General features: G+C 34.7%; 1 protein-coding gene across 1 annotated transcript in view; it reads right to left on the bottom strand.

Annotated features, from left to right (window-relative positions):
* Positions 1 to 5,019: 5,019 nt before the first annotated feature.
* Positions 5,020 to 15,983, bottom strand: part of WDR36 (WD repeat domain 36) — a 54,064-nt gene continuing 43,100 nt past the window's right edge. The window contains exons 19-23 of the mRNA XM_051994322.1: positions 15,816 to 15,961; positions 9,739 to 9,858; positions 9,481 to 9,562; positions 6,686 to 6,873; positions 5,020 to 5,409 (exon numbers count right to left, since the gene is read on the bottom strand). Coding sequence (XP_051850282.1) covers positions 5,260 to 5,409; positions 6,686 to 6,873; positions 9,481 to 9,562; positions 9,739 to 9,858; positions 15,816 to 15,961 — 686 coding nt within the window. The 3' untranslated portion in view covers positions 5,020 to 5,259. The remainder of the gene's footprint in view (positions 5,410 to 6,685; positions 6,874 to 9,480; positions 9,563 to 9,738; positions 9,859 to 15,815; positions 15,962 to 15,983) is intronic.

The raw sequence follows: 15,983 nt of genomic DNA, 5'->3' as shown, positions 1-15,983 counted from the left end.
AGCCTTTTCTGAGCATGTGGCTACAAGAAACAGACTTTAGTCCTTTGTCTAGCAGAGAGCAGCCTTGGACAATCTAGACAGAGTCTAGGTAGGAAGTAGTGGCCTTGAGCCCAGCCTTTGATTATCCCCTAATTTCAATGACAGAAGGGAAGAAGTTTCTATTCAGATAGAGGCTATAGTGGAGAGGGTACCAGGATCACAGTAACAGGAGTAATCCCTCCAGGCAAAACATAGCACTAGAGTAGCTCTGGAGTCCCCTGAATGAGTGGCCTAGTCTGGCCCACTATATTCAGGACCAGAAAGGTCCTATAACATTCAGTTTTAAAACATGGCCCAATTAAAGGCTCTGTAATGATCAAAAAAACATTCCAAATACTACAAAGAAATAACTGGCTTTGTGAAATCCAGATAAAGACTCAGAAAAAAAAATTTCTGACCTTAAAGATTATATGAATAATAGAAGGAAAAGAAACAAGATACTGAATGAAAAAGCTAGGAAGGAAATAATGGCAAATGAAATTGATTCCATAAAACAGTGGAAAATATCACTCAACAACTAAATGTCCTGAAAATTAGAGTGAATCATGGGGGAGAAAGGGAGAGGAAATGACTCAATAAAACAAGAAGAAATATCAAAACAAAGTCGAAAAGGAGAAAAATCTGAAAAATATCAAAATGATTAACCTGAAAAACAGATCAAAGAGAGCTAATCTAGTTATCAAACCATCTTTAAAAAAAATTAGGAAAAAAGTATGGATAACTATAGTAGGATGAACCTTCTTCATGCAACTTCCTTGACTCTGATGCAAAGTCTCATTGGACTATATATATATATATATATGTATATAAAATCTCATTGGATCTAGCTTCCCTGATGCAAGTTCCTGAACTGGGATCATAAAACATCTTAGCCTTGCATAGTTCATTACCTGTCAGACTTAATTCATGCCCAAGATCATATAAGTCACCAAACTCTGATGACTGATTGAACAGACAGATTTCAAGATGCAGAGAAGTGGGATTTGTGTCCAGGAAAGTTAAGTGCCACTGTATCTTTGTTGCATATCCTTGTAGTAGTGTTCAAGCAAAATAAATCTCCTTCTTTGTTAAATGTTCGGTCATGCAAGTGTCTCATTTCATTCCAACGTTAAATCTAAACTAAGAATGTGCTGGTTTTAGAGCTAAACCTACACCATCACCTTATTTTAGGAAATGATAAATGAAAATTAACCAGAACTCTTAGAAATAGAAAGCAGTGAAAACAGAAAAATTTAATGGGTCACACTAGAAATAACTCCGAAATGAAAAAGCCAAAAATGAAAAAGGAACATTATAGCTAAAACCCAGAGTTTCCAGATCAAAGAAAAATTATTACAAAGAACTATACTAAAGAGACACAGCAAGAATCATTCAATGATAGCAATTGCTAAATGAAGAACAAGAGAATTTGGAATGCCAATGCAAAAGGTAAGAAAGAGATAAAGGTTTACAATCAAGGATAATCTATCCATCAAAACTAAGTATAATCCAACCAGGGAGAAATTAATCTCTAATGAAATAGAAGATTTCCAAGCATTCTTGATGAAAAGCTCAGCACTAAGTAGATATCTGGAAATGAAAATGTAGTTGCCAAGAGGTACAACAAAAGAAATACATATTTTTAAATTAAAAGGGTTTAAATATTTACATTGTTTATATGGATTATTTACATACAAGAAGAAAATAAAAGTCAGCTCAAAATCTTTAAGGCTTAATTCATAGAGAAACATTAAAATGGCAAGATCTGGGGGTATTAGAAAACATAAATAAGAGATATAGGGGATTATATTGGAAAGGAAAAGAGAAATATCATTATTGAATTTTTGTTGTTGCAAAACTGAAATAAGGTCTGCAGTGTTGGGACCCTTGGGCTAGTGGAGAAGACAAATTGTAAGAATGCAGTGTGATAGATAGCCTCAGCCTCTGACACAGTCATAACTCATTAGTAAAGGCACTAACACGCTAGGGAATCATGGAAATAAAATATTCGATTACCAATTCTATTTAACAATAGGGGTCTCTTGTGCTATACCAATCTTGTTAAAGAGATCCTTACCAGATTTATAATAGGCAATCCTGGAAAAATGTCAATAATATGACCATGTGTCATCCATTCAGTAGCATCTGTTACCTAATAGTAGGAATAATTACTTTTCTTTTTTTTTTGAGGCTATTGTTGTTAGATGACTTGCCCAGAGTCATACAGCTAGGAAGTATTAAGTACCTGAGGCCATATTTGAACTTAGCTCCTCCTTTTTCTAGAACCTGTCCTCTATCTATTACACCATCAAAATGGCAGAGCGAGCAGCTGCATTGAGGTTCTAGAAGTCTAATGGCCATTTGGTCAGGCTATCCCTAGGTATCTGCTAATTATTCTATTATTTTACCTGTTCTTTTTGGATAAAGATTTCCAAAAGATAAGTTTTGCATTAAGTTGTTAGCAAATTATTTCAACCAAGAGGAATAAGAACTCCTGGGAGAGGCCTCTTGGTCAGTGAGGGTCCAATGACCAAGAGTCAAAGACTGGAGGACACACTTTAAAAAAAAGAAATGTTTTAGCATCCTACAGAAAATTGCTCTTAACTGTCAGAAGCTTTAGCGTCTTACACTAGAAATTTGGTTTTTAGAATTTTTCAGGGGCTCTCAGATTAGTGAATCAGCAGCATTCTAGAGCAGTTTAGGATGGAGAAATAAAGCAATCACATTTGGAATATGATTGGCAGAAATTATTATCAGGATAAGAAAATATTCTGTGTTCAAAGGCAGGAAACAAAAGGTGACCAAAACTTTCAGACCACACTACAGATGTCTTTTACCTAAGGACAAGTAGTTGTTAAAGTGGATAGGAATATCTACTTTGACGTGTCTGACTTTACATAGTTTATTGTTTTACTTCTCCTTATTTTCCACAATACATAATTGGAGGATTTCTATATTATTAGTTCATTAAGACATCATGAAACATGTGATTCCCATTTTTCCTTTCAAGGTCAGAGTCTCAGAGAAAGAATGTTTGATGGACTGCTTTACTCTTTCCAGGGTAGGACTGATTGATCATAGACATGGCTGCTGGGAGATTAGTTAAGTAACATGGGCAATCAGATACATGGTGATACAACTGTTGGTCAATAGGTACAAATCTTACTCTGAAATGTGAGAACATTATTTTGCCAGCTGGTGATGAACTGAGGACCACTTGGATTAGGAATAGCTGCCTTGTTCTTAGAGGAGGTTATCATATGATCCTGAGTCCAGGATACCAGGGTATCACTATCCAAATGTCTAACATCTACTTCTCTCATAATAGCTTTAACATAGGTTAGCATATGTCTCTGATGAATAAGTAGCGTCATGCATGCAGGAGGCAATATTAGTAAAATTCCTTTATTGGTCCTGATCTCAAAGATAAAAGCCTTCAATTGTCCAGTCCTAAATTCTCCAGGAATTTGATTATTTGGCTAGATTTATGACTACCAGTGTCCAGGATGTAACATAGATGAAGATGTCTGTCCTGTCTCTCTAGGCTCTCTCAAAAACCAGCCATGCAGGCGGGCACTCAGCCAACTGGAAGGACTTACCAGTACCCCTATTCTCTAGGATATAGCCTATTAATTACCAAATGAGCTGCTGAAGTCCAGTTGTACATGCCTTTATTTTAGTGAATGGAGTCATTGGCCCTCAAGGTTCAATAGTCTTTCTCAGGAGGTAAATCCTTGAAGATGGGATACTACTTGGCCAATGGAGAAGACAGGGTTACTGGAGGTCTGTTTCTGATGGTCACCACCTGTTTGTCAAGGTATTTACACTAAAAAGATACAAATAGGCTTTATTTCTAATATACCATTTCCACTTAGCAAAGGGATTGCTCCAATAAGGAGAGAGGTTAGTCACTGTAATGAGTAAGTCTCCATCATGTGGGATTAGGGTAAATGATAAGAAAGCAGCAGAAGGTACCTAAGAGATATGAGAAAAAGAAGTGAGAAATGTAGTTCATGGAAATGGCTTCAATGCAAGACAATCCCAAGACTTTGGACAGAAAATGACATCTGCATCCAGAAAAAGAACTATGGAGATTGAATGCAAATCAACACACTCCATGTAACTTTAGAAAAGTCACAAATTTCTCAAAGCTTCAATTTGCTCATTTGTAAAATGAGAAGAGATAGAAGTACCTTCCAATTCTTAAGTTATAATTTTATAATTCTAACTTTTCATCCATCAAGAAATAGTGAATAAATCTTTTTTTTTTTTTTGCTTGCACTATATGTTTTCTTTATCAACAGAATATGCCCATATATCAGACTATATGCTGCTAGAAAAAATAAGGATTAGTTCCCTTCTTTGATTTAACTTGGAAATGATGTTTAATAGAGGGCAGCGGAGAGCTTTGTTGTTGAAGTTCAGAGATTTTCACTCACATCTGCTTCTTTATGATCCCAGTTAAGAATTTTCTTGGCAAAGATACTGTAGTAGTTTGCCATTTCCTTCTCCAGCTCACTTTATAGACAGAGAAATTGAAGCAAAGAAAGTTACACAGCTATGTAATTTTCTAAGGACCAATTTGAACTCAGAAAGATGAGTCTTTCTGACTCAAGCCCAAAAAAATCTATCCAGTTCACCATCTAACTGCACCTAATGGATAGCATTTCTGAGTTCAAATCCTATCTCTGAGACATGATTGTGTGCAAGTGTTATTTAATTTTTCAATTTATGAGATAAAGAGCTGCCCAGGTAGCTGAAATGAGCAGCACACAAGATGCTCATCTGAAGAGGTAAAGGAAACATCTTTACTGAAAGTTCTTTATAATAATGAAATCACAGGTTTGGTCTGATTCTAACAGCATCTCATATAAGAGACACTAAAGAGATGAAGATTAGGTTATCATAAATATGCCATGTAATAGCAGGAAAATAAAGAATGAAAGGTACTAGAAAATGAACTGAGGAATTTATAAAGAGACATAAAACAAATACATAATGTTTTTAAGTGAAGGAAATTTCTTTATCATAACCGAAAAATCAGGGACTGTAAAATTCAGTCAATATCATAAGCACTTCTTTTCTTTACTATACAATGAAATAGTAAAGCATTAATAAGGTAAAAAAGAACTTAATTAGGTCCATGTTTAAAACAATTACAAATCTTCTTGTATCACGTCTTCCTTGCAAAATTGTAGATTTCGGAGTTTTTAAATTTAGCAGGAATAAGAAATAAGTCTTTCATAACAAAGCACTTTTTATAAAATTTAAAACACATAGGCTTTGATTGAAGAGAGATTGCAGATGTATCCAGGTTTCTTCTAACTGTGAAGACAATGTGGTCATTTCTTCTAGAAGTACTGGCTCTGAAGGAAGAATTTTAAGATGCAACTGAAAAAGTAAATGTTCATAAGTTAAAATTAAATTGTGTGAGCTTTAGAAAATGACATTTCTCATTTAATCTTTTACTTTTTACAGAGACCCCAAGTAAATCTAAATGTTTTCTCAATGTTTAACATTTTTCCTAATGCTTAGAGTAGTTGCACACTTTTTCCTCCAGTGAGTATAGGATTTCCCCTCTCCTTTATTAACACTATTTTTTGTTCTTTGGACATCTTTATAGTTTAGTAATTATGATTATATTCTATTTTTACAACTGAAGCTGAGGTTGACAGTGTAAGAATTCCACAGGCTAAGAAGTCAAACTCAAACTTCTATTTTATCACAAAGTACCTTAGACAATCAACAAATATTGGTTAAGCATTCATTATAAGCTAAACACTGTGTTAGCTGCTGGAAGATTAAAAGACAAAAATGAAATAATCCCTGCCATCAAGGACTAATATGTACCAATAGGGGAGGCAAAATGTATATACATAGTTTATACATGGATATAAACTTTGAAAGTAATGGGAATAAGGGCTGTAATAATAGATAAGATCTATTTTAATTTATTTTTATTTACTGTTTTATTCCTTTCCTTTTTCTAAACTTTTAATTGAAGTAGTGTTTATAGACCAGTTACATTTTAAAGAAATAGTTAAATGGAATCAAATATGGAATATTATTGATTTATTAACAGACCTTACAAAAGTCTTATAGCAGTTCTAACCTTTCTTAGCTAAAAAGTATATTAAAAATAAGCATTCATAAAGTGCTTTAAAGTTTACAAAGCCCTATCATCTGGTATGGGAATGTAAGTACATATACATACATATATGTACACATCTGCCCCTTCAATAAGTAAAATGAGAAGAAATTAATATTCTCAGGGAAACTGCTGTTTTCTACAGTGAAGTAGTTTGTGATGAAAAACACATTTCCTTGTTCTCGTTCTACTATTAAAAGAAACCTTATGAATGTTGACTGATATATAATCTTCTAAAAAGGAGCTTTATGCTAGTTCCAACAACTTTATAGCTACCTAGAACTCAACCTCACCAATCAATGGCTATACAGAACAAAGAAGGAGGATTAGGTTTGTCGTAAAATGTTGACATATTTACTCATGCAAGAAAAATTAGCAAAATTTTAATTGCTTAGGAACAGAGATGAAGGAAGAAGGCTAGATTGCTATAGCTTATTCAGGAGAAGCCTCCGTATTTCTCAAGTATTCATAAGTATTATGAAAAAAAAAAAGCTTTCTTCTCATAAATGCTATAATTACCTTTAAGAATAAAGCTAGATACGCCTGGGCCAATTCAAAATCACGCTTTGTGATTAACATTGCTCCAATCATTTTCAAGAAACTCTGCATGAGCTGTATAGAGCCACCACAGTCTGGAGATAAGCTTCTTAGCTCTATTTCAATAGCTGAAGGGCCCAATTCCTTAAGAATATTTAGTGGAGATTCATCTGTGTTTTTAAGGAAAAAAAATCAGTTACTAGCTGCAGCTACCTGTAATAGGAAAGTATATCATTAGAACCAAAATGATCTATTATTTATTAAAAGGGTTTTTTATACAATCTATCATTTGTAATTTGTTTTTGCAAATAAGAGAAGTAACTTATAGGCCAAAGAGAAGTAACATCTGAGGATAGTATTGTGAATAACTTTAAAAAGTCTCTGAATATCTAGAAGTAACAGGAAGAAGTATAGTCTCCACCAAATCTCCTTTACAAAATTCTAAAAAATGCAGCAAACAATTCTGATCAGAGAATATCAAGGAAAACAGAGTGATCAACTGTCAAAGGCTATGGAGAGGTCAAAGAGAATGAGGATTAAGAAAGGGGATTTAGCAACTATAGGTCAGAGGCTAGCTTACATAGAATTAAGAAGAAAGCCAGGAGAAAAAGTATCTATTGCAAATCTCCTTTTCTAGGAGATTAGCTACAAGGGCAAAAGAGATATAAGATGATAGTGAGAATGGATACTTCCCATTTTTCATATGAGCGAGACCTGAACATGTTCATAGACAACTGAGAATGAACCAGAAGACAGAGAGAGGCTGAAAATAAATGGAGGCATGGGGATGACAGACAGGACAACTGTTAGGAGACAGGATGGAATATCAAGACCTCTTGAACAAGCAGAGGGCTTCACCTTGGTAAAGAAGAGAACCACCTCATTTTATGATATAGGAGTGGGGAGAAGAGAGGCAGCATTCTTCAAGTGAAGACAAGGAGGAGAAAAGAGAACTCATGGCAAATGGCCTCAATCTTTTATATAAAAGATTAGGGAAAATTCTCAGCTGAAACAGCTGAGAGAGAACAACTGAAATTTGGAGGGTGAAGAAAAGGAAGAATTAATGTGGATATTGGGACAGTGAGTTGATTAAGTATAGTTAGACTGCCCAGCAGCAATGAAGGCTGATACTGTAGTCAAATAGGAGAATTCTGGAATTCTTGAACATGGAGATGGAACATTTGTGCATGATGGCAAGATCAACGACCATTTTTGTGTGTGCCTTAGATGGAATGGGGTAGCAGTCAAGGGAAAGTGAGTAGGTTGAGAGACTGAGAGGCTGTAATAGTGATGAAAAGTGGAAAAAATTAGATATGTTAATTGAAAATAGAAACGGGAGGATGCTATAGATGTGGAATGTTGTGTTGAAATGAGGTCGGTGTATTAAAAGTTTTACCTTAATTGTTTTACACTGTTACAAGAAACTTCTCATAGAGTTGGGGGTAATTTGTAAATGTTTATAATATAAAAACTGTCAACAAAATTTTTTTTAAAGGGAAATGGATCTACATATTAAAAATATTTATAATATCTCTTTTCAAGGTAATAAAAGTTGGAAATTAAGAAGAATTCTTCCTGCTGAGGAACAAATTGTGATATGAGTGTAATGGACTATTATTGTGTCACTAAAAAAAGGATGAAATAGATAATTTCAGAAGAAACTGGAAAGTATTTTATGAACTGATGCAAACCCAAGTATGCAGAACTAATAGAACATTATAACACCATAGAGAAAAACAACTTGAACAATTTAAAAATTTTTGATCAACATAATGAAAAAACAATCAGTCTAAAAGACTGAAAATTCAACAGGTCATTTACTCATCTCCTAAGAGAGAAGAGATGAAAATTCAGAAAGAGTGCTTTTGGCAATGTCTAACATAACTGTTTATTTTGCCAAGCTATCCAGCTATGTTTTGAAGGATTTTTGGGAGGTGAGTGGGTGGAGGGATTTGGCTTAAATGGGGGCAGGAAAAGTAGGAGGGACAGATTAACAGAAAAAATACTGTCAATTAAAATTACAAAAAAAAATTTTAAGGGGAAAATAGAAGAAAAAAATAATGAATTTTAAAAATCCAAATGTGAAAAGGTAACTCTTGAAAGTTTGCTTCTGAAAAAAAAAAATCTATTAAAGTGAACTAGAGTAGACAGAAGCTATCAAATTACATATTATAAGAAGTCAAATTTAACTAATGTTTGACAATGTCATTTAATAAATAAAAATATCACAAGTTCCCAAAACAAAATACCAACAATGGTACAAAATAGGGCCAATCTGTACACCCAACATTAGTACAAAAACTTGAGAAAATGAATTAAAATTAAACTGAATACATTTACTATAAACTAAGTTTAAAAAACTATCCAGCTCACTGATTTTTTAGGTCTGCTTTTTTGGGACTATTTTTAGATGCTACTACTACTACTACTAGTCAGATGGCTTAGTAAATAGAACATGTTGAATTCAAATCTGGTCTCAGACACTAACTATGTGACCCTAAGTAAGTCATTTAGTCCCTAAATGCTTCAGTTCCTATCTGAAAAATGGGAACAAACTGGAAAAGGAAATGGCAAAATCACTATAGTATTTTTGCCAAGAAAAAACAATATGGACAAATCCATGGGATTAGAAAGATTCAGACAGGACTAAAAGACTGAACAACAATATTAGCAAATATAAATGACAACTAATGAACTAGCTATAAATACTCCATTATCTCTTGTTTATATATTCCAGAGTTTAAAATAGAGATGGAAAATATCAGATTTTTACTTACATTCATTATTATTCAGCCCTTCTTCAAGTTTCAGACAGAAGTCAGATTTTTGAGCCAAAATTCCAAGGTTGATCACTTTAGACTTGAATTAAAAACAGCAAAATTACACATTTTAAAAATGAAGTCTGATAGTCCAATGCTTTGGCATGTAGTGGGGAAGAAGGGGATATTTATTCTCCCCCAACTAATATTAAAGGGACTGCAGAGTTAGGAAGGGAAGAAGAATACATGCTTAGAACTTTGAATCTGTGATCTTACCTGTTGGGCATTCACATCTTCTTCAGAAGAAAGGTATTTTGGTATAAGGCCAGGAACTGTAGGTATAAAAAATGGTGCTGACTTTGGCACTTTGGGAGGTTCTTTTGGTTTATTTTTTTTCTGATAAAAGAAAAATATGAAGACAAAAAGACTCATAAAACAAAAACTTTTTTTCTCAACAGTATTTTATTTTTCTAAATACATGTAAAGATAATTTTCAACAGTCATTTTTTGCAAGATTTTGCTATAAATTTTTTTCTCCTTTCCTTGCTTACTTCTCCTCTCCCCTAGGCAGCAAAAAAATACACATATGCAAATATATAAATGAATTTCCACTTTCAACAAAATATCTTAGCACTTCTTTATCAATACTGAAGAAGTAAAAAATAAAACACCATTTTTAAATGAAATATACCTCAATATGTCAAGGATCTATGATCTCACTGGTGTATAATCTTTTACTAGCTCAGATCACAAACTGTCTGAAGGAATTGCCTAAAGCAATTTGAACTTGTCCATAGTCATAATGCTTACTAGGTTGTTTTCAAATCTTTTTATTTTTTGATCTTTCATTCAACAAATTCATATCAGTTATTTCACCATATCTAACACATGATAATTCCCTTTCTTTAAATGTGTAAGTTTTAAGAGCTGTAGACTGAAAGAAAGAGCATAAAATTAGGAATCAGATTGGGTTCTAGTTTGGGCTTTACTTGCTTTGTTCAAATAACTTCACCTAAGTTTTCTTAATTATAAAATTAAGGAGCCAGAGTACTTAAAAATCACTCTTCTTGGTACAGTAGAAGTAGGACATGAGACAATAATATGATGTCTGAAGGAAGCATCTGTTATGCAGAATTATCTTATTAAAATAATTAATTCTGACCAAATTCTGTTATGAATAATTTGATGAGATGTGTGATTATTTTTTAAATTTACATAATATGCCCTTTTTTCTAAGGGCCCAATAATAGGTAACATCAAAGGGAATGGGATATGGGATGTTTGAAACTTTAACATGATTATTAATAATTTTTTTTAAGTTTAGAGAAGATTCTTGAAATCCAGAAACATTAATCAATACAAGTGAAATTAACTATATTTTAAGCAAATGAAAAAAATTTAAGCTACCCATGTTTAGTATTGAGAAAAGGCAGTTACTAATTGTTTAGATTTGTGTATAGAAACCAGTCAATTAGCAAATATTTGTTAAATGTCTACATGCGTGACAATGTTAGAGATACAAAAACAAGGTTTTTGCTCTTAAAAAGCTTAAATTATGTAAGGGAAATAATGTGTACATGTATGGTACACAAAGTAATGCAAGGAAGGAGAGCACTAGAAGTTGGTTATCAGGAAAAACTTCATGTAGAAAGTGGTGTTTCTTTATTCTTGAAGGAAGTGAGGAACTCTTTAAGACAGAAGTGACAAGGGAATATAGCATTTTTGAAGGATTATAGGATGACCAGTAAAAAGGCAGAAAAATAGGAGACAGAGGCTTCTATATGAGAAACAGGCCAATCTGACTGCAGTTCATTTGATAGGTGTGGAGGTAAGCAATTTATAATCAAAGTGGAAAGGTAGGGTCACCACGACTTTCTAGTAGATATATGAAAGAGAGAGGAGAGGAGATATAAAGCAATGAGATGGTTGGGGAGGTACTTTTATAGTCAGGAAAGAAATGAAACATGTTTGAACTAGGATGGTGGTTTTGTGGAGGGAAAAAAAAAGGATAAATGGGATAGCAACAGACTGTATATATGGGCTAAGTAAAAATAAGGAATAGAAGATGACTGGGAGATACGAACACAAATGACCAGAAAGATGGTGATGTACTTGACAGAAATAGGGAAGTCTGAAAGAAAGAGGGAAAAGATAAAAGTTTTTTTGGTCAAGTTAATGTTCAGATTCTTTGGGAAATTTAGTTTGAAATGGCCAATAGAAAGTTGAGGACATGGTATTGAAACTCAGAAACTAGATGTGGTGAGACATATGCATTGATTAAGTCTCCTGCATAGAGATAATTAAACTTAAGGGAACAAAGGTTAAATGAGAGAGGGTGTGAACAAAAAAATGAGAGAGAAGACGGGGCTATATATTCACATAGCTGAATATAGCTGAGAACCTCCCCTCTTCCTTTAATGAGAAAATTGAGGCTAAAAAGCCATTTCTCCCCACAAAAATCATGTCTTCCTAAAAACAAAGGGGCTCATGTTGTTGAGGCCAATCATTTTAGAGATGGAAATGCATTTCTAGGAATAGGATGCAAACCCATCTCCTGCTTTCTCTAACAAATCACAAACTCGATCATCCCTCTCCCCGACTTCAACCTCCCATTGTCTACTAATTTTTTTCCCTTCTGACTTAAAATGTGGCCAATTCTCCCCACCCTTAAAAAAACCTTCATTAGAATTTAACATCCCCTCAAACTATTATACTATAACTCTCTTCCCCTTCAGAGCCAAAATCTTAGAAAAAATTATCTGCACTAGCAGTCTCCTAATCCTCCTCTTTTCACTCATTTTCTAACCTTTGCAGCATCACCACTCAACTAAAGCTGTTCTTTTCAGTTACCAATGAATTTTTTACTTGCCAACATTGATGTTCTTTTTCAATCCTAATTCTTAATCTATATGCTATATCTCATAGATGCACTTTGAGTTTCCAAGACACCATTCTCTGCTGGTGATTCTTCTACCTGCCCAATTATTTCTTCTCAGTCTCCTTTGTTGGTTCATCATCTGGGTTATCTGCCCTTATTGTGGACATTTTAAGGCTCTGTCACAGGTCCTCTTTTCTACACTTTCTTTTCTGGTGATCTCATCAGCTTCCATGGATTAAAATATTATCTTTAAACAAATGGCTCACAAATATATATATTACTTATCAAGCTCATTCTTTCCCCTGAGCTTCAGTCCTGCATCACCTATTGTTTATTAGACATTGTAAATTAGATGTCCAAGATGTTAAATTCCATATGTCCAAAATACAACTCACCATTTTTCCTCGCTAAATCTACCAAGTTTCTCTATTTCCAACAAAGGCAACACCATCTCTTGACAGCAACTATATTTGTAAACTCAACATTACCTTTACTCTAATTCCTCATGCTCCCTTACTTCATGCATGCAATTAATTGTCAAATCTTGTCATTTATATATCCAAAATATTTCTTGACCCTGACTCCTCCACTGAGTTACAATTTTGCTTCAGGCCCTATTCACATCTTCTTTAGATCATTACAATGGCTTAATAATTAGCCTCCCTGCATTAAGACATAACCCACATACTACTGCCAAAGTGATTTCCTTTAAGACCGGTGTTTTTCTCCTCTTCTCACTCTATTATGGCAATTCTCTATGGATTCTGTGATTAAATACAAACTTTTCTCTTTAGCTTTTAAAGTCCTTCACAAATTGCTCCAAATTTATCTTCCTATCTTCATCACTCACTTCCCCTCTTGTACTTTTGGATCTCTGTTCACAGACATTTATTTACCTCCATTCTTTACGCCTCTGAGCTTGCTATTTCCCCTGTTTGGATTTTAACTCCTTTTCATGTCCATCTTACAAACGCCCAATCTTCTTTTAAGATACAGCCAAGTGCAACATTATCACTCTATTAACCCCTCTTTCCAAATGCTTGTGGTTTGTAACTTTGTATTTATCTGTAACTATTCTCTTACTATTGAGTAAGAAAGAAAGAAGATGTGTGAGGAGGAGGAGTGTGCCACCTTTCTTGTTAAAATCTAAATTCCTTATGACTGCCTCATGTATTATATTTGTATTCCCAGCAAACAATATAGTGATTGGCACTTATTGGTGCTTAATAAATACTTGTTTGATTAATATGGATGATGAATCCAAAAAGGATCATGAGAAACAGTCTCACAGGGAGGGAAGAGAACCAAGAGAAGAGAGTGTTTTGAAAACATAAAGAACAGAGAGGATTTAAGAGAAGATGTCAAATGCTCTCAGAGAGATCAGGGAAGATAAGGACTGAGAGAAGACCACCAGATTTGTCAACTAAGAGATCAATAATAACATGGAAAGAACAATTTTAGTTGAGAGTTGAGGTAAAAAAAAGTCACAAATGGATGGCAAGTGGCAAGAAAAGAGAAAATGGGAGCATTAGGAAAAGGAACAAGCCTTTGTAAGGCCATGTAGTAATATCCCATTTGATCCTCAAAGCATCTCTGGGAAGCTGTTGGAATCCTTACTGTTAACTAATTAGAGTTGATCTAATCTTACAAGAAGATGTTTTGGGCAGAATCTGAAACAAGGTACTAAGTAGAACTAATTAATACAAGGCTTGTGTTCACACCTTTACTCATTGGAGTTCAATGAGTTCATACCTCCCTTGAAGCTCTTTGGGCCAGAGAGCACTATGGGAGAAAACCCATAATCCCTCTCTCTGGAAGGAGCATAAATAGGCCAATGGGCCAGTCGAGGAGGTTCTTCAGAGTAAGAAGCTACAAGTCGAGATTTCACCGGAATGACATGAAGAGTTGGAGCTGGCTGGAGGCTGAAGAAAGTAGAGGCAGAGGCTGAAGGACCAGACCTTTGGATTTGGCAACATTCGGAGAGAGCTCTTGGAACCAAGCAGAGAGATTGGCCTCTAAGCTAACCGGGTTATATTGGAGATAATAAAAGATCTGAACTTTTATCACCTGGCTGCGTTTTGAGAAGAAAAAGCTCATCACATTCGGGCGCCAGAATGTTGTGATCTTTTTCTTCTCTAAACGCAGCCAGGTGATAAAAGTTCAGATCTTTTATTGTCCCAATATAGCCCGGTTAGCTTAGAGGCCTATCTCTCTGCTTGGTTCCAAGAGCTCTCTCCGAATGTCACCAAATCCAAAGGTCTGGTCCTTCAGCCTCTGCCTCAGTTTTCTTCAGCCTCCAGCCAGCTCCAACTCTTCATGTCATTCCGCTGAAATCTCGACTTGTAGCATCTTCACTCTCCGAAGAACACTTCTGCCACCAGCCAGCCAAGTGGAAAATATTCTGCCTTGCCTCGGAGAGAGGGCTTCTGGCGTAACTCTACTGAAATCTGACCGAGAGCTTCTGTCTGTTTCTTTTATCCAAGAGGGAGGAATTGTGGGATACGAGAGAGAGGGATTATGGGTTTTCTCCCATAGTGCTCTCTGGCCCAACGAGCTTCAAGGGAGGTGTGAACTCATTGAACTTAGTTCTACTTAGTACCTTGTTTCAGGTTCTGCCCAAAACATCTTCTTGTAAGATTAGATCAACTCTAATTAGTTAGCAGTTAGTAAGGATTCCAACAGGAAGCAAGTACTATAATTATCTTCATTTTATAGTTGCGGAAACTGAGGTAGAAATTAAGTTACTTGCCCAAGTCACATGGCTATTAAGAGCCTGAAACTAGATTTAAATTCAGGTTTTCCTGGCTCTAGGCTCAGTACTCTATCCACTAAGTCACTGAGGTGCTTCAAATTAAGCAACTTTTTGCTAGGAATCTTGAGAAAAGATTAGAGACAGAGAACAACTGAGGAATTAATCTGTTGGAGAAGATGGTAGAAGATGTAGAGTGGATTACATACAAGTTCTGTTGTACATAAATGTTAAGAAATAAAGATGTGCTCGAGCAATGCTTTGAAAAGACACCAAAGTAAATGTTTGTTGATGATAAAAAAAGGTTGAGCAAAGAAGAGAAACTCATGCTTGATGGCAGGTCTATGAGAATTCTTTCATCCTCACATTTCTGTTGTGCAAGTACCACAGAAGTACTTTTTGTTACAGACTAATCTTCCCAAAATACAGTACTTTTCTTTATTGAATTGATTTGGAAAAAAGCTACAAAAAAAATTAATATTTGATTTTAAGATTAGATACCTAAGGAATCTCAAGTTAGGATTAGAAACATTAATCAAACCCATTATAATGTGACTTTTTTTTATCTCTTCACATCCTTTACTTTTACGTTATATAGCCACTGCCCAAGAAGCCCTTGACCACAAAATAAGAGAAGCTTCTTAAACTAAAAAAATTTTTCCTAGTTACTAATTATCCTTTCTGTAAAGTTGAGGACCCCAGAATTTGAGATAAGTCTGTTATTACCTTAATAACTGCAAGATTGAGAAGGTTTTTCCACCTTGATTCAGGTAATAGTGACAGAGTTATCAGCTGCTCATTGAGTTGTTCTGGTGAATCATAAACTATCATTTCATCAACTGGTCCTTCAATTTCTTCTGAGAGTTCTACTTCTTTAAAGAAAGATTTCTCAGT

Source organism: Antechinus flavipes, chromosome 1 (assembly GCF_016432865.1).
Source record: "Antechinus flavipes isolate AdamAnt ecotype Samford, QLD, Australia chromosome 1, AdamAnt_v2, whole genome shotgun sequence".
Lineage (NCBI taxonomy): Eukaryota > Metazoa > Chordata > Mammalia > Dasyuromorphia > Dasyuridae > Antechinus > Antechinus flavipes.
Note: the sequence above shows the minus strand (reverse complement) of the source record. Positions and strands in the feature narration are given on the sequence as shown.